The sequence below is a fragment of the Haliotis rufescens genome, unplaced genomic scaffold, assembly GCF_023055435.1.
Source record: "Haliotis rufescens isolate VD_foot unplaced genomic scaffold, xgHalRufe1.0.p SCAF_2, whole genome shotgun sequence".
In the NCBI taxonomy this organism is placed as follows: Eukaryota; Metazoa; Mollusca; class Gastropoda; order Lepetellida; family Haliotidae; genus Haliotis; species Haliotis rufescens.
Window position 1 is genome coordinate 53,301,298 of NW_025963890.1, and position 18,727 is coordinate 53,320,024.

Consider the following 18,727-nt stretch of genomic DNA (forward strand, 5'->3'; position numbering starts at 1 on the left):
TATAAGGACTACATACTTTCACAATTTCATATTAAGAACACATAATATCACATTCTTAAGTAAAGAACACATGCTATAAGATTATTATATATAGAAAACAAATAGTTTCACATTATTATATAAATACTACATGTTTTCACATCATTATATAAAGAACATACTTTCACATTATTATAACAAGACTACATAGTTTCACATGATTATATACAGAATCCATACCTTTAAATTATTTAGTAAAGAACACATGCCTTCTCATTATGATATAAAGAACAAAACAATTTTCCTATTTTTCTACAAGCCTTTGAAAGAGTGACCAAAAGGTGCTTCTTTTTCCAGAGTCAAACGTCTTTGCAAAATCTAAAATATATCATACACTCATTTTAATCATACATATCTCTGTATTGAATGAAGGATCAAAGCGTTGTCAGTTGTAGAACACGTTTTTTTATAATTCAACTTGCGACTCACGTATCTTATCGTAAGAATCCGCCCAGAAAACTATCTTATTGATGATTAAAGTAAATATTAAACTAAAGACGCTAAGGAGTACTGCTCAGCCCTTTTTTTTTGAGAAACATGTTTTACGTCGTTATTACTTTGATGTTTAGTTTGAATTATCAAGAAATAATCCTCCCAGCAGGTGAATGTATTATTCTCATATTGAAAAGTGTCGCTGTTTCCTGCTCGCGTGTGTGGGAGAGTCGGCCGTCCATGACACATACCTGGCTAGGTGATGACGTCACACCGACCACACCTGGATAGACTGGGGCGTGGCGCCAAAACAGAAGCCGAATAAGCACTACGACACTTATATTTCGTTGGAGGAAATTTTAGTCTGGTATAAGTTTTCCCAACGCTAATCCGTTTTTCAGTAATAACTTCAAACATTAGGACAGGCAGGCTTAAAAAGGAGTTGCCGAGCATAGGAAATGGTTGTGTATCGCGTGCAGCTGCAGCAGAGCAGATTCACGTGATGTTGGTTTTGCTTTCAAAAGAGTTAATAATGGGATAGATGATAGTTTTTGTGATCTGACTGAGGAAAATAGTGCATCGTTTACGTGACTGTAGAAAACAGTGCATCGCTGATGTAACTGTATAAAATAGTGCATCGTTGATGTGACTGTAGAAAATAGTGTATCCTTGATGTAACTGTAGAAAATAGTGTATCCTTGATATGGCTAGAAAATAGAGCATTGTTGATCTGACTGAGAAAAATAGTGCATCGTTCATCTGACTGGGGAAAATAGTGACATCGTCGATGTAACTGTAGAAAATAGTGCATCGTTGATGTGACTGTATAAAATAGTGCATCGTCGATGTGACTGTAGAAAATAGTGCATCGTTGATGTTATTAGAAAAGAGTGCATTTTGTATGTGACTGTAGAAAATAGTGCATCGTTGATGTGACTGTAAAAAATAGTGCATCGTTGATATGACTGTAGAAAAAAGTGCATCATTGTATATAACTGTAGAAAATAGTGCATCATCGATGTAGCTGTAGAAAATAGTGCTTCATTGATGTAACTGTAGAAAATAGTGCATCGTTGATGTGGTTGTATCAGGCACTGAGCAGCTTGTCACACGGCTCCGACGTTACCGTAATGTATCAGATATAATACACATGCTTCTGTCAAGGAGACCCCAAATATTAACATGACGAAGCGTGCTTCAATTCTTAATGTGAGAGCAGCAAGTGATTAGAAAGGAAAGGGTATATTTTAATAAACTGTGTTCTCTAGAGTCTGTAAGGGAGATCAACCAATGTTATAACTGTCTTCGGAAAAACATCTTCATTTTGAATGTTTGAGAATCACAACTTGGGTGTCGCTAAGGATGTCCGCTCCCAACCTTAATGTGTTCTGCCATGCACGGCCTTAGGATCGAGATCGAGTTGCTGGGAATTGCCCAACTGGTATCTTAAACCGGACGACGGAGCAATACCTACATGTCGCCGCTATCAATAGAGTCCAGCAGGCAGGCTGTTTGTTTGTGCAGAGACCCTCAAAAGTGAGGTGTTAACAAAATATAAGTGCGTGTGTACGTGCATGTGTATGTGCGAGTGTAAGGGTGTGTATGTTTGTTGACAGAACGGCTTCTGATGGCCTACATGTCCACTTGATCCGTGAAGATCTGCAGCAACCCATGCTTGCCATAATAGGCGACTATGCTTGTCGTAAGAGGCGACCCATGCTTGCCATAATAGTCGTAAGAGGCGATTAACGGGATAGGGTGGTCTTGCTTGATGCATACCATCGTATCCCAGTTGCGTTAATCTATGATCATGATGTCCATCACTGGATTATCTGGTCCAGAACAAGTTATTTACAGACCGCCGTCATATAGCAGGAATATTGCTGAGTGCGGCGTTAAAAACATACAAACAAACAAACATGTCAACTTCTGCCCCAGTCTCTGCGGTGTTGGTAAAGACTGCAGGACAGCCCCGGGGCTGGTTGGCCCAGCTAGGTGTGGTGAGGTGAAATTGGGTTTAACGTCGCGTCCAAGATTATTGCACTTATATAGCGACGTGCATGCACGTGTGGGTGTCTGCTTGTACTAGAACGGACTGATGCCGATTTTATAGTGCTAGCCCACTGAGATACCATGCCGCAGTTTAACATGAACATCCCACTCAGACACAGTATACTGACTCCGAGCCGACCAGTCCTTGCTTTAACCCCTTAATGCCGAGCGCCAGACAGGGTAACAACAAGTACCATCTTTTAACGTCTTTTGGTAAGACGCGGCCGGGGATCGAACCCCGGACCTCCCGCTCTCCGGGCGGACGCTCTACCACTAGACCACGGAGGAGGTTGGTTGACCCAGCTAGGTTACATGTAGTGTGCTTTCAATAACTCATCCAACCATCCAACCATCCAACCATAGAGTATTCTATTTCTATCCATAATTACTCCTCTTGTAATTCTGACAATTAATTGGATGTATTTGATTACGACCATCTGTGTATCCCTTCCAATAGTGCACACGTGTTTGAGATCTAGCCCTGCTGTTGTGTCGGCGTCAATGTATCGACTCGCTCAGGTCAGAACCGGGGCCAACAGTCCCCCAAACAAGGAGTGGTTTTATTTATAGTGGGGCTAATTACACAACTATCAACTTTCTAATTGGTGAGGGGAATTCCATCCAATGTTTATCATAGCATAACGCTTCTAAAAGTGACTCATTTCAAAAGAATTGCACGTCAGAGTTTCGGCGATGGGGTATGGTTGAAATAACAGGTGTCCTGTGAATTCTGGCCGCACTAATGTGCCTATAGTCACATTGTGGAAATGTGACGGGGCGTGGCTATTGTGGAAGGTATCGTATTCGTGGCCGTGGCCTTGTTGGGAGGGGCGGGATCGTCTTGAGAAGGGGAGTGGTCGTGGTGGGCGGGGCCGTGACTGAGGCCTAATGAGGCGGGGTAGCGGGATCAAACACATAAATGATACGACGATATCGTCCGTGACAAAGAGAAAATGTATGTGAAGATTGATATGAAATATGCGCCCTACTTGGGGTAAATGGAAGTCTAATGATGCCAGCGATGTTGGGGAGGCCGGGTCGCTGACGTTCTTTCACCACCAGGTTTGGGCTTGAGAAAAGTCATCGGAATATTGTATGCGGACCATTAGGGTTTAGTGGTGTACAACATATCATCTTGTTTCATTGTGAGCTTTGATTGATGGACTATAGTGTAATGTTGTCAGCTCACACCAGACATCACCATACAAAAAAACCCATGTCATCAGAGTGTACAACGTTCACCTCGGATCAAGATAATGTTTCACACAACATGGGTCATGGCCGTCACAGGCGGATCACTGATCACACAACATGGGTCATTGACGTCACAGACAGATCAATATGTTCACACAACATGGGTCATGGCCGTCACAGACAGATCAATATGTTCACACAACAGGGGTCATTGACGTCACAGACAGATCAATATGTTCACACAACATGGGTCATGGCCATCACAGGCGGATCACTGTGTTCACACAACAGGGGTCATGTACGTCACAGACAGATCAATATGTTCACACAAAATGGGTCATGGACGTCACAGACAGATCAATATGTTCACACAACATGGGTCATGGACGTCACAGAGAGATCAATATGTTCACACAACATGGGTCATGGACGTCACAGACAGATCAATATGTTCAAACAACATGGGTCATGGACGTCACAGACAGATCAATATGTTCACATAACATGGGTCATGGACGTCACAGAGAGATCAATATGTTCACACAACATGGGTCATGGACGTCACAGACAGATCAATATGTTCACACAACAGGGGTCATGGACGTCACAGAGAGATCAATATGTTCACACAACATGGGTCATGGACGTCACAGAGAGATCAATATGTTCACACAACATGGGTCATGGACGTCACAGAGAGATCAATATGTTCACACAACAGGGGTCATGGACGTCACAGACATATCAATATGTTCACACAACAGGGGTCATGGACGTCACAGGCGGATCACTGTGTTCACACAACATGGGTCATGGACGTCACAGACAGATCAATATGTTCACACAACATGGGTCATGGACGTCACAGACAGATCAATATGTTCACACAACATTGGTCATGGACGTCACAGACAGATCAATAAGTTCACACAACATGGGTCATGGACGTCACAGAGAGATCAATATGTTCACACAACAGGGGTCATTGACGTTACAGACAGATCAATATGTTTACACAACAGGGGTCATGGACGTCACAGACAGATCAATATGTTCACAAAGGAGGTAGCATATCGTTTAATTACGTTGTTTCCACATATTACAATGAACAGAGTCATTCTTATTAAAAACTGAAATTCCGCCACCCGAAGCCATCCCAAGTCTTTCTAACACTTCGATGTCCCTGCCTAAGACTGTAGTGATTTCCTAAGACTGCAGTGATGTCCAAGGACTGTTGTGATGTCCGAGAACTGTAGTGATGTCCTAAGACTGCAGTGATGTCCCACGACTGTACATAGTGATGTCCGAGGACTGTAGTGATGTGCTAAGACTGCAGGGATGTCCGAGGACTGCAGTGATGTCCGAGGACTGTAGTGATGTCCGAGGAGTGAAGTGATGTCCTAAGATTGTAGTAATGTCCGAGGACTGCAGTGATGTCCGAGGACTGTAGTGATGTCCGAGGACTGTAGTGATGTCCGAGGACTGTAGTGATGTCCGAGGACTGCAGTGATGTCCGAGAACTGTAGTGATGTCCTAAGGCTGTAGTGATATCCCAGGACTGTACATAGTGATGTCCGAGGACTGTAGTGATGTGCTAAGACTGCAGGGATGTCCGAGGACTGCAGTGATGTCCGAGGACTGTAGTGATGTCCGAGGAGTGAAGTGATGTCCTAAGATTGTAGTAATGTCCGAGGACTGCAGTGATGTCCGAGGACTGTAGTGATGTCCGAGGACTGTAGTGATGTCCGAGGACTGTAGTGATGTCCGAGGACTGCAGTGATGTCCGAGAACTGTAGTGATGTCCTAAGGCTGTAGTGATGTCCCAGGACTGTACATAGTGATGTCCGAGGACTGTAGGGATGTCCGAGGACTGTAGTGATGTCCGAGGACTGTAGTGATATCCTAAGACTTTAGTGATGTCCGAGGACTGCAGTGATGTCCTAAGACTGCAGTGATGTCCGAGGACTGTAGTAATGTCCGAGGACTGCAGTGCTGTCCCAAGACTGTAGTGATGTCCTAAGACTGTAGTAATGTCCGAGAACTGCAGTGATGTTCGAGGGCTGTAGTGATGTCCCACGACTGTAGTGTTGTCTTTAGACTCTAGTAATGTCCTAAGACTGTAGTGATGTCCTAAGGCTGTAGTAATGACCGAGAACTGTAGCGATGTCTTAAGGCTGTAGTGATGTCCGAGAACTGTAGTGATGTCCTAAGACGGTAGTAATGTCCCATGACTGTTGTGATGTCCCACGACTGTAGTGATGTCCTAAGACTGTAGTTATGTCCCACGACTGTAGTAATGTCCCACGACTGTAGTAATGTCTTAAGGCTGTAGTGATGTAAGAGAACTGTAGTGATGTCTTAAGGCTGTAGTGATGTCCGAGAACTGTAGTGATGTCCTAAGACTGTAGTTATGTCCGAAGACTGCAGTGATGTTCGAGGACTGTAGTGATGTCCGAGGACTGTAGTGATGTCCGAGGACTGCAGTGATGTCCGAGAACTGTAGTGATGTCCTAAGACTGCAGTGATGTCCCAGGACTGTACATAGTGATGTCCGAGGACTGTAGTGATGTCCGAGGACTGTAGTGATGTCCTAAGACTGTAGTAATGTCCGAGGACTGTAGTGATATCCTAAGACTGTAGTAATGTCCCAAGACTGCAGTGATGTCCGAGGACTGTAGTGATGTCCGAGGACTGTAGTGATGTCCGAGGACTGTAGTGATGTCCGAGGACTATAGTGATGTTCTGAGACTGCAGTGATGTCCCACGACTGTAGTGATGTCCTACGACTGTGGTGATGTCCTAAGACTGTAGTAATGTCCCACGACTGTATTGATGTCTTAAGGCTGTAGTGATGTCCGAGAACTGTAGTGATGTCTTAAGGCTGTAGTGATGTCCCACGACTGAAACGATGTCCTAAGACTGTAGTAATGTCCGAGGACTGTAGTAATGTCCCACGACTGTAGTAATGTCCGAGAACTGCAGTGATGTCCGAGGACTGTAGTGATGTCCGAGAACTGTAGTGATATCCTAAGACTGTAGTAACGTCCCACGACTGTAGTGATGTCCCAGGACTGTAGTGATATCTCCCAGTTCCTCGGAAGGTTACAAGGGAGATAATACGGTCACAATTAATCATACACTACACAAACTCTGAAGTTCACGTGTTTACCGAATCGATTTTGACTCTGCTTGGGGAGCGCAGGTGCGAGTTGAGGTCCACGTGAAACTCTGTTACAATCTCCCACCCAAGTCAGTGGCGTGGAAAACAGCACGTATTGAGATACTGTTGACAAATTGCCTAGCTTTTAATGGATCTTAGAGAACATTCGACTCAGTTTTCCCTTATTACCTGAGTCTGGTTTATTAGTTACGATAGAAGGTATCAACTACAGGTTCATCGAGGCCTCCGTAATCAACTTGTTTATCTGCATTTCACCCATCATAGAACAAACGAACATGGCAGTGCCAATAAACAGCGGCGTGGAAGTATTAATATGATAACATTAGTGACCCCGGCCCTAAGACACTGGCGGATGGATATAGCGGGGCAGGTTGGTTCAACTATCTATCATCTGTATGTTTTTGCAAGACATTTAAAGCGGCGCTTGGCGCTGTGTCCACCTGACTGGCACGGTTCTGTTCTCGTGTGTCGGCCCCCCTCAACAACTGCTGCACAAACACACGGGGAGAGGGGCGGCCATATGTTGTGGGGCTAGAGCTACCTGATACTCGCCAGACTTCCCAATGATAACTTTACAAAACATCAAACGAAATACGACCGCAACTATTTCCAAAGATTCGCTAAATATCTAAAGAAGTTTTTTTTCTAAAAAGCAAATATAGTTTTTATCAAATGGAAATGTTTTATTCTGTTACGGAGGCCTTTGTAGTGACTTAATTAGCTCATGTTCGGAATCAGCGGACTGTGTTTCACGACGCACCGTGTGAAGACAAGACATGCAGACGTCTTCAACACTCCACCACTGAACGGAGAAAACCGTATAACGACTGATGCAGCCTGCCTGTAGTCCTGGAGGAGATGGGATCACAGCCTTGCTTGATCGTCGTCTTGTCTCAGAGTGGAACGTCACACCAACAAGGGGAGACAACTCATGGTAGTGATCGACTCCGTCCCGTGTGGAGATATAGACCTACGTTCACACAAGATGGGAAGGTGCGTTCAGCGAGGGTATATCCAGCGAGGTTATGTCTGGCGCATGTTAGGAAACATCACTAACAACACAGTGACGGCTCTCAACAACGCTGGACAAAACATCACCAACAACATAGTGACGGCTCTCAACAACGCTGGACAAAACATCACCAACGACATAGTGACGTCTCTCAACAAACGCTGGACAAAACATCACCAACAACACAGTGACGTCTCTCAAAAAACGCTGGACAAAACATCACTAACAACACAGTGACGGCTCTCAACAACGCTGGAGAAAACATCACTAACAACACAGTGACGGCTCTTAACAACGCTGGACAAAACATCACTAACAACACAGTGACGGCTCTCAACAACGCTGGACAAAACATCACCAACAACATAGTGACGTCTCTCAAAAAACGCTGGACAAAACATCACTCACAACACAGTGACGGCTCTCAACAACGATGGACAAAATATCACTAACAACACAGTGACGGCTCTTAATAACGCTGGACAAAACATCACCAACAACACAGTGACGTCTCTCAACAACGCTGGAGAAACCATCACTAACAACACAGTGACGGCTCTCATCAAAGGCTACACGAAACATCACTAACAACACAGTGACTTCTCTCAACAAACACTGGACAAAACATCACCAACAACACAGTGACGTCTTTCAACAAACGCTGGACAAAACATCACCAACAACACAGTGACGTCTTTCAACAAACGCTGGACAAAACATCACTAACAACACAGTGACGTCTTTCAACAAACGCTGGACAAAACATCACCAACAACACAGTGACGTCTTTCAACAAACGCTGGACAAAACATCACCAACAACACAGTGACGTCTCTCAACAAACACTGGACAAAACATCACCAACAACACAGTGACGTCTTTCAACAAACGCTGGACAAAACATCACTAACAACACAGTGACGTCTCTCAACAACGCTGGACAAAACATCACTTACAACACAGTGACGGCTCTCAACAACGCTGGACAAAACATCACTAACAACACAGTGACGGCTCTCAACAACGCTGGAGAAAACATCACTAACAACACAGTGTCGTCTATCATCAAACGCTGCACACAACATCACCAACAACACAGTGACGTCTCTCAACAAACGCTGGACAAAACATCACCAACAACACAGTGACGTCTCTCAACAAACGCTGGACAAAACATCACCAACAACACAGTGACGTCTCTCAAAAAAACGCTGGACTAAACATCACCAACAACACAGTGTCGTCTATCATCAAACGCTGCACACAACATCACCAACAACACAGTGACGTCTCTCAACAAACGCTGGACAAAACATCACTAACAACACAGTGACGTCTCTCAACAACGCTGGACAAAACATCACTAACAACACAGTGACGTCTCTCAACAACGCTGGACAAAACATCACTAACAACACAGTGACGGCTCTCAACAACGCTTGACAAAACATCACTAACAACACAGTGGCGGCTCTCAACAACGCTGGAGAAAACATCACTAACAACACAGTGACGTCTCTCAAAAAAAAACGCTGGACAAAACATCACAAACAACACAATCACGTCTCTCAACAAAGCTAGACTAAACAACACCAACAACACAGTGACGGCTCTCAACAAACGCTGCACAAAGCATAACCAAAAACACAGTGACGTCTATCATCAAACGCTGCACACAACATCACCAACAACGCAGTGACGTCTCTCAACAAACGCTGGACAAAACATCACCAACAACACAGTGACGTCTCTCAACAGACGTTAGACAAAACATCACCAACAACACAGTGACGTCTCTCAACAGACGTTAGACAAAACATCACCAACAATACAGTGACGTCTTGTGCTATGAGGGACTGGAGCTGTGAGTGGCTGGAGCTATAAGGGGCATGAGCTGTCGGGTGCTGGAGCTGTGCAGTGCTGGAGCTATGAGGGGCTGGAGCTATGGGGGCTGGAGATATGGGGGGCTGGAGCTATGGGGGGCTGGAGATATGAGGGGCTGGAGCTGTGCAGTGCTGGAGCTATGGGGGCTGGAGATATGAGGGGCTGGAGATATGAGGGGCTGGAGCTGTGAGGGGCTGGAGCTGTGCAGTGCTGGAGCTATGGGGGCTGGAGCTATGGGGGCTGGAGCTGTGAGGGGCTGGAGCTTTGGGGGCTGGAGCTATGATGGGCTGGAGATATGAGGGGCTGGAGCTGTGAGGGGCTGGAGCTGTGAGGGGTTGGAGGTATGAGGGGCTGGAGCTATGGGGGCTGGAGCTGTGTGTGGTTGGAGCTATGAGAGGCTGGAGCTATGAGGGGCTGGAGCTGTGTGTGGCTGGAGCTATGAGGGGACGGAGCTATGAGGGGTTGGAGCTATGAGGGGTTGGAGCTATGAGGGGCTGGAGCTGTGTGTGGCTGGAGTTATGAGGGGCTGGAGCTAAACAACACCAACAACACAGTGACGGCTCTCAACAAACGCTGCACAAAGCATAACCAAAAACACAGTGACGTCTATCATCAAACGCTGCACACAACATCACCAACAACACAGTGACGTCTCTCAACAAACGCTGGACAAAACATCACCAACAACACAGTGACGTCTCTCAACAGACGTTAGACAAAACATCACCAACAATACAGTGACGTCTTGTGCTATGAGGGACTGGAGCTGTGAGTGGCTGGAGCTATAAGGGGCATGAGCTGTCGGGTGCTGGAGCTGTGCAGTGCTGGAGCTATGGGGGCTGGAGATATGAGGGGCTGGAGCTATAAGGGGCATGAGCTGTCGGGTGCTGGAGCTGTGCAGTGCTGGAGCTATGAGGGGCTGGAGCTATGGGGGCTGGAGATATGAGGGGCTGGAGCTATGGGGGGCTGGAGATATGAGGGGCTGGAGCTGTGCAGTGCTGGAGCTATGGGGGCTGGAGATATGAGGGGCTGGAGCTATAAGGGGCGTGAGCTGTGGGGTGCTGGAGCTGTGCAGTGCTGGAGCTATGAGGGGCTGGAGCTATGAGGGGCTGGAGCTATGAGGGGTTGGAGCTATGGGGGCTGGAGATATGAGGGGCTGGAGCTATGAGGGGTTGGAGCTATGAGGGGCTGGAGCTATGGGGGCTGGAGATATGAGGGGCTGGAGCTATAGGGGGCAGGACATATGAGGGGCTGGAGCTGTGCAGTGCTGGAGCTATGGGGGCTGGAGATATGAGGGGCTGGAGCTGTGCAGTGCTGGAGCTATGGGGGCTGGAGATATGAGGGGTTGGAGGTATGAGGGGCTGGAGCTATGGGGGCTGGAGATATGAGGGGCTGGAGCTATGGGGGCTGGAGATATGAGGGGCTGGAGCTATGGGGGCTGGAGATATGTGGGGCTGGAGCTGTGCAGTGCTGGAGCTATGGGGGCTGGAGATATGAGGAGCTGGAGCTGTGCAGTGCTGGAGCTTTGGGGGCTGGAGCTATGATGGGCTGGAGATATGAGGGGCTGGAGCTGTGAGGGGCTGGAGCTGTGAGGGGTTGGAGGTATGAGGGGCTGGAGCTATGGGGGCTGGAGCTGTGTGTGGTTGGAGCTATGAGAGGCTGGAGCTATGAGGGGCTGGAGCTGTGTGTGGCTGGAGCTATGACGGGCTGGAGCTATGAGGGGACGGAGCTATGAGGGGTTGGAGCTATGAGGGGCTGGAGCTATGGGGGCTGGAGATATGAGGGGCTGGAGCTATGGGGGGCTGGAGATATGAGGGGCTGGAGCTGTGCAGTGCTGGAGCTATGGGGGCTGGAGATATGAGGGGCTGGAGCTGTGCAGTGCTGGAGCTATGGGGGCTGGAGATATGAGGGGCTGGAGCTATAAGGGGCATGAGCTGTGGGGTGCTGGAGCTGTGCAGTGCTGGAGCTATGAGGGGCTGGAGCTATGGGGGCTGGAGCTATGAGGGGTTGGAGCTATGGGGGGCAGGACATATGAGGGGCTGGAGCTGTGCAGTGCTGGAGCTATGGGGGCTGGAGATATGAGGGGCTGGAGCTGTGCAGTGCTGGAGCTATGAGGGGCTGGAGCTATGGGGGCTGGAGATATGAGGGGCTGGAGCTATGGGGGGCAGGACATATGAGGGGCTGGAGCTGTGCAGTGCTGGAGCTATGGGGGCTGGAGATATGAGGGGCTGGAGCTGTGCAGTGCTGGAGCTATGGGGGCTGGAGCTATGGGGGCTGGAGCTGTGCAGTGCTGGAGCTATGGGGGCTGGAGCTATGGGGGCTGGAGCTATGGGGGCTGGAGATATGAGGGGCTGGAGCTGTGGGGGCTGGAGATATGAGGGGCTGGAGCTGTGCAGTGCTGGTTTTATGGGGGCTGGAGATATGAGGAGCTGGAGCTGTGCAGTGCTGGAGCTTTGGGGGCTGGAGCTATGATGGGCTGGAGATATGAGGGGCTGGAGCTGTGAGGGGCTGGAGCTGTGAGGGGTTGGAGGTATGAGGGGCTGGAGCTATGGGGGCTGGAGCTGTGTGTGGTTGGAGCTATGAGAGGCTGGAGCTATGAGGGGCTGGAGCTGTGTGTGGCTGGAGCTATGAGGGGACGGAGCTATGAGGCGCTGGAGCTATGAGGGGTTGGAGCTATGAGGCGCTGGAGCTATGAGGGTTGGAACTACATGTATGTAGGACTGGAACTATGAGGGGCTGGAGATATGAGGGGCTGGAGCTATGAGGGGTTGTAGTTTGCGTGGAGCTGGAGCAGCGAGGGTTTGGAGTAGTAGGGGACTGTAGTTGTTTAGTACTGGAGTTGCGAGAGGCTAGAGGACAGAGGAGCTGGATAAGCGAGGGGAGGGACATTTTGGGAATAGTGACACTATGAAGACCTGTGAATGAGCGAGATGTTAATCAGGTGACCAATCACAACTGGTCCTTGGTTTTCGACTGCCACAGACACCAGAGCAGAAGGTTGTATATAATATTTACATATACACAGGAGTCAAGCAGGACATCAGAAGGTTAATCGTCTGAAGTTCATGTCTGTACACACAGTATTGTCTCCAGTTGTGGAGATATGAATGCCAGATCATGTATTGTTGATAAGAACCGACAGCAATGGCAGGATATATATATACTACCTCTATACAACGCCCTGTACTGCACGGAGAACACGTGCAGAGATGGTTGAGGCGAGGGACGGAGGGAGATGGTATCTGACTGAATGAAGAGCTTTCCATGGTATCTGACCGAGCGAAAGGGATTTTAATGGTATCCGACCGAACGAAAGGGCTTCTTGTGGTATCTGGTAGAGCGAAAGGGTTTTCTATGATATATGGTCGAGCGAAAGGGCTTTCTGTATCTATATGATATCTGACCGAGCGAAGAGCTTCCTATGGTATCTGACCGAGCACAAGGGCTTTCTATAGCATCTGCCTGGTGGAAAAAGGGCTTTCTGTGGTATCTGACCGAGCGAATAACTTTCTATGATATCTAACTGAGCGAAGGTGGCTTTCTATGGTATCTTAACCGCGCGAAAGGGCTCCTTATGGTATCTGTTCGAGCGAAAGGGCTTTCTTTTGTATCTGGTCGAGTGAAGGGCTTTCTTTGGTATCTGGTCGAGTGAAGGACCTTCTTTGGTATCTGGTCCAGCGAAGGTCTTTCTTTGGTATCTGGTCCAGCAAAGGGCTCTCTTTGGTATCTGGTCGAGTAAAGTCTTTCTTTGGTATCTGGTCGAGTAAAGTCTTTCTTTGGTATCTGGTCGAGTGAAGTCTTTCTTTGGCATCTGGTCGAATAAAGTCTTTCTTTGGTATCTGGTCCAGCAAAGGGCTTTCTTTAGTATCTGGTCGAGTGAAGTTTTCTTTGGTATCTGGTCCAGCGAAGGGCTTTCTTTGGTATCTGGTCGAGTGAAGTCTTTCTTTGGTATCTGGTCGAGTAAAGTCTTTCTTTTGTATCTGGTCCAGCGAAGGGCTTTCTTTGGTATCTGGTCGAGTGAAGTCTTTCTTTGGTATCTGGTCGAGTAAAGTCTTTCTTTGGTATCTGGTCCAGCGAAGGGCTTTCTTTGGTATCTGGTCGAGTGAAGTCTTTCTTTGGTATCTGGTCGAGTAAAGTCTTTCTTTGGTATCTGGTCGAGTAAAGTCTTTCTTTGATATCTTGTCCAGCGAAGGGCTTTCTTTGGTATCTGGTCGAGTAAAGTCTTTCTCTGATATCTGGTCGAGTAAAGTCTTTCTTTGATATCTGGTCGAGTAAAGTCTTTCTTTGATATCTGGTCCAGGGAGGGCTTTCTTTGGTATCTGGTCGAGTAAAGTCTTTCTTTGATATCTGGTCGAGTAAAGTCTTTCTTTGATATCTGGTCCAGCGAAGGGCTTTCTTTGGTATCTGGTCGAGTAAAGTCTTTCTTTGGTATCTGGTCGAGTAAAGTCTTTCTTTGGTATCTGGTCGAGTAAAGTCTTTCTTTGATATCTGGTCCAGCGAAGGGCTTTCTTTGGTATCTGGTCGAGTAAAGTCTTTCTTTGGTATCTGGTTCAGCGAAAGGCTTTCTTTGGTATCTGGTCGAGTGAAAGGCTTTATTTGGTATCTGGTCCAGCGAAGGGCTTTCTTTGGTATCTGGTCGATGGAAGGGCTTTCTTTGGTATCTGACGCAGCAAGGAAGATTGCAGAACCAAACTATCTCTTCATTTCTAACATTACAAAAGAAAATCTAACCTTCGTCACTCACCAGTGTATAACCAGACTATATCTTCTTCACTCACAATGGCAAAACCAGTGTACACGTCATCATTCACATCATACTTTACTTCATCACTGACATCTTATAACCAGACTATATATACTTCATCACTGACATCTTATAACCAGACTATATATACTTCATCACTCACATCTTATAACCAGACTATATATACTTCATCACTCACATCTTATAACCAGACTATATATACTTCATCACTCACATCTTATAACCAGACTATATATACTTCATCACTCACATCTTATAACCAGACTATATATACTTCATCACTCACATCTTATAACTAGACTATATATACTTCATCACTCACATCTTATAACTAGACTATATATACTTCATCACTCACATATTATAACTAGACTATATACTTCATCACTCACATCTTGAAACTAGACTATATATACTTTATCACTGACATCTTATAACCAGACTATATATACTTCATCACTCGCATCTTATAACCAGACTATATATACTTCATCACTCACATCTTATAACCAGACTATATATACTTCATCACTCACATCTTATAACCAGACTAAACATACTTCATCACTCACATCTTATAACTAGACTATATATACTTCATCACTGACATCTTATAACCAGACTATATGTACTTCATCACTCACATCTTATAACCAGACTATATATACTTCATCACTCACACCTTATAACCAGACTATATATACTTCATCACTCACATCTTATAACTAGATTATATATACTTCATCACTCACATCTTATAACCAGACTATATATATATATATATTTCATCACTGACATCTTATAACCAGACTATATATACTCCATCACTCACATCTTATAACCACACTATATATAGTTCATCACTCACATCTTATAACTAGATTATATATACTTCATCACTCACATCTTATAACCAGACTATATATACTTCATCACTCACATCTTATAACTAGATTATATATACTTCATCACTCACATCTTATAACTAGATTATATATACTTCATCACTCACATCTTATAACTAGATTATATATACTTCATCACTCACATCTTATAACCAGACTATATATACTTCATCATTCACATCTTATAACCAGACTATATATACTTCATCACTCACATCTTATAACTAGATTATATATACTTCATCACTCACATCTTATAACCAGCCTATATTCATCACACACAGAGGGCACGGGTGGCCCAGTCGTCTAAGGCGCCGAGATTCGCTGTGCAGAGTTGCGTCCCTTGGGCACGCCAGAAACCTATGATTGTGGGTTCGAATCCCGGTTCGCCCAGATTATGTTTCTACGTTTGTCAGCACCATACCCGTGCTCGTGGGTTTCACCGAAGTGGTAAACGTCTGAGACCTGCATCACTTAAGGCTTTCCTCCCTCATTAAGCTGACAAGACGCGATATAACTGGAATACTGTTGAAAGCGGCGTTAAACCCAACTCACTCACTCATCACACACATCATATAACCAGACAATACTTCATCATTCCCTATGGTATAACTAGACTATACTTCATAACTCACCATGGTGTAACAAGACTATATTTCATCACCCACCATGGTATTACCAGGCCACACCTTCATCACTCACCATCATATAACCAGACTTCACCATTGCATTACAAAATATATCTGACCCTATCGGTTTATTTTATACAATAACACAGCGACATGTGAGACTTACACGACTGAAATAACACCTCCGACGTCTGCAACATCACGGTGTCAGTGACGGCATCGCCACGTTGTCAGTGTCGACAACATCGCGGTGCCGATGGAGTTGGCCTACGTGAGTTCCAGGTGTGTGTAGTGAGACCCGTGTCTCCTGCTCCTCTTCTGTATTGTAAATAAACTCCTGTGTTCAGCGTCTGCCTCTTCACATAAACTTTCGGGCTTTCTTCAACAAATGTATCGTCGTGTTACGAAACAAGACACAAATTAAGAATAGGAGTCGTCGAGAGGAAATATTGTTGTAAGATCAGTATCAAGGTAAACAGTGTTGCTGAGGATAGGACCGGAGGCGGCGCGATGGAACCCTGGGCATTGTGGGAATGCGATGGGACTCAGCTGGTGGTAGCTCCAGACGACAGATGGCGCACATCGCCGGGGTCAAGGTGCTGGGATGGGAATCTTACCTGTAGACGCGGACCAGACGATAACCGGCGCCATTTGCGAAAAGATGAGGACTATCCGATGTGACGCAGATGTGTTATTTTCAAAAAGGATTCCAGCAAGAAATGGCACCTAGTAGGAAGCTAGCTGCCGTGTTTTGACATTTGGGAGTTCCACAAACTCTTCTGTATTCCACGGTAGATTGGCCCAGAGTGGTGCCATCATCAAAACGTCATGCGGCGCTTCTAGGGTCGACACAGTACCCAGTGGATCATACGATCTTTGCACTGAGGATCCGTCAGTTTGCTGCAACTGATAGCAGGCTACAGTGAAGGGTTCAGATCAAGCCTCATCAGTGATGGTGTTTGGATCTCCCTGTAACACAGGGGCGAGTTAAAGAATTATGATGATGCCCTGGAACAGATGTTGATTTAAACCCGCTGGAACCACAATTTGCTATATAGGCATAGATACAGCGAGACACACATGCAGACACACGTGTAATTTACTATACAGTGAGACAGACCTGCAGACACACATGTAGTTTAATATACAGCAAGACAAACTTGACGACACATATGTATTTTACTATACAGCAAGACAAACTTGTAGACACACGTGTAGTTTAATATACAACAAGACAAACTTGTAGACACACATGTATTTTACTATACAGCAAGACAAACTTGACGACACACATGTAGTTTAATATACAACAAGACAAACTTGCAGATACACGTGTATTTTACTATACAGCGAGACAAACTTGCAGACACACATGTAGTTTAATATACAGCAAGACAAACTTGCAGATACACGTGTATTTTACTATACAGCGAGACAAACTTGCAGACACACATGTAGTTTAATATACAGCAAGACAAACTTGCAGACACACGTGTATTTTACTATACGGCGAGACAAACTTGCAGACACACATGTAGTTTAATATACAACAAGACAAACTTGCAGACACACATGTAGTTTAATATACGAGACAAACATAATGATGTACATCTCTACCTGTTTCCTCCTAGACTCAATGATGTACATCTCTACCTGTTTCCTCCTAGACAAAATGATGAACATCTCTACCTGTTTCTCCTTCACATAATGATGTACAGCTCTACCTGTTTCCTCCTAGACATAGTGATGTACATTTCTACCTGTTTCCTCCTAGACATAATGATGTACATCTCTACCTGTTTCCTCCTAGACTTAATGATGTACATCTCTACCTGTTTCCTCCTAGACAAAATGATGAACATCTCTACCTGTTTCTCCTTCACATAATGATGTACATCTCTACCTGTTTCTTCCTAGACATAATGGTGTACATTTCTACCTGTTTCTCCTTCACATAATGGTGTACATCTCTACCTTTTTCCTCCTAGACATAATGATGTACATCTCTACCTATTTCCTCCTAGACATAATGATGTACATCTCTACCTGTTTCTCCTTCACATAATGATGTACATCTCTACCTGTTTCTTCCTAGACATAACGGTGTACATTTCTACATGTTTCCTCCTTGACATAATGATGTACATCTCTACCTGTTTCTCCTTCACATAATGGTGTACATCTCTACCTGTTTCCTCCTAGACATAATGATGTACATTTCTACATGTTTCCTCCTTGACATACTGATGTACATTTCTACCTGTTTCCTCCTTGACATAATGATGTACATCTCTACCTGTTTCCTCCTAGTCATAATGTTGTACATTTCTACCTGTTTCCTCCTAGACATAATGATCTACATCTCTACCTGTTTCCTCCTTGACATAATGATGTACATCTCTACCTGTTTCTCCTTCACATAATGATGTACATCTCTACCTGTTACCTCCTTGACATAATAATGTACATTTCTACATGTTTCCTCCTAGACATAATGATGTACATCTCTACCTGTTTCCCTCTTCACATAATGATGTACATCTCTACCTGTTTCCTCCTAGACATAATGATGTACATCTCTACCTGTTTCCTCCTAGACATAATGATGTACATTTCTACCTTTTTTTCTCCTTC

General features: G+C 45.4%; 1 protein-coding gene across 1 annotated transcript; it reads right to left on the reverse strand.

Annotated features, from left to right (window-relative positions):
• Window positions 1-9,931: 9,931 nt before the first annotated feature.
• LOC125381972 (pectinesterase inhibitor 10-like) lies at window positions 9,932-10,668 on the reverse strand. Its single transcript, XM_048399369.1, has 2 exons — window positions 10,526-10,668; window positions 9,932-10,166 (listed from the first exon to the last, which is right to left on the reverse strand). Exons 1-2 carry the CDS (start codon window positions 10,666-10,668, stop codon window positions 9,932-9,934), a joined length of 378 nt encoding a protein of 125 aa, XP_048255326.1.
• Between the last annotated feature and the right edge of the window lie 8,059 nt (window positions 10,669-18,727).

Coding starts and splice junctions, on each gene's coding strand:
- LOC125381972 (XM_048399369.1), bottom strand. CDS start 10,668: ATGCCCCTTATAGCTCCAGCCCCTCATATCTCCAGCCCCCATAGCTCC. Junction 10,167..10,525: donor GCACAAGACGTCACTGTATT/GTTGGTGATGTT, acceptor AACCACACACAG/CTCCAGCCCCCATAGCTCCA.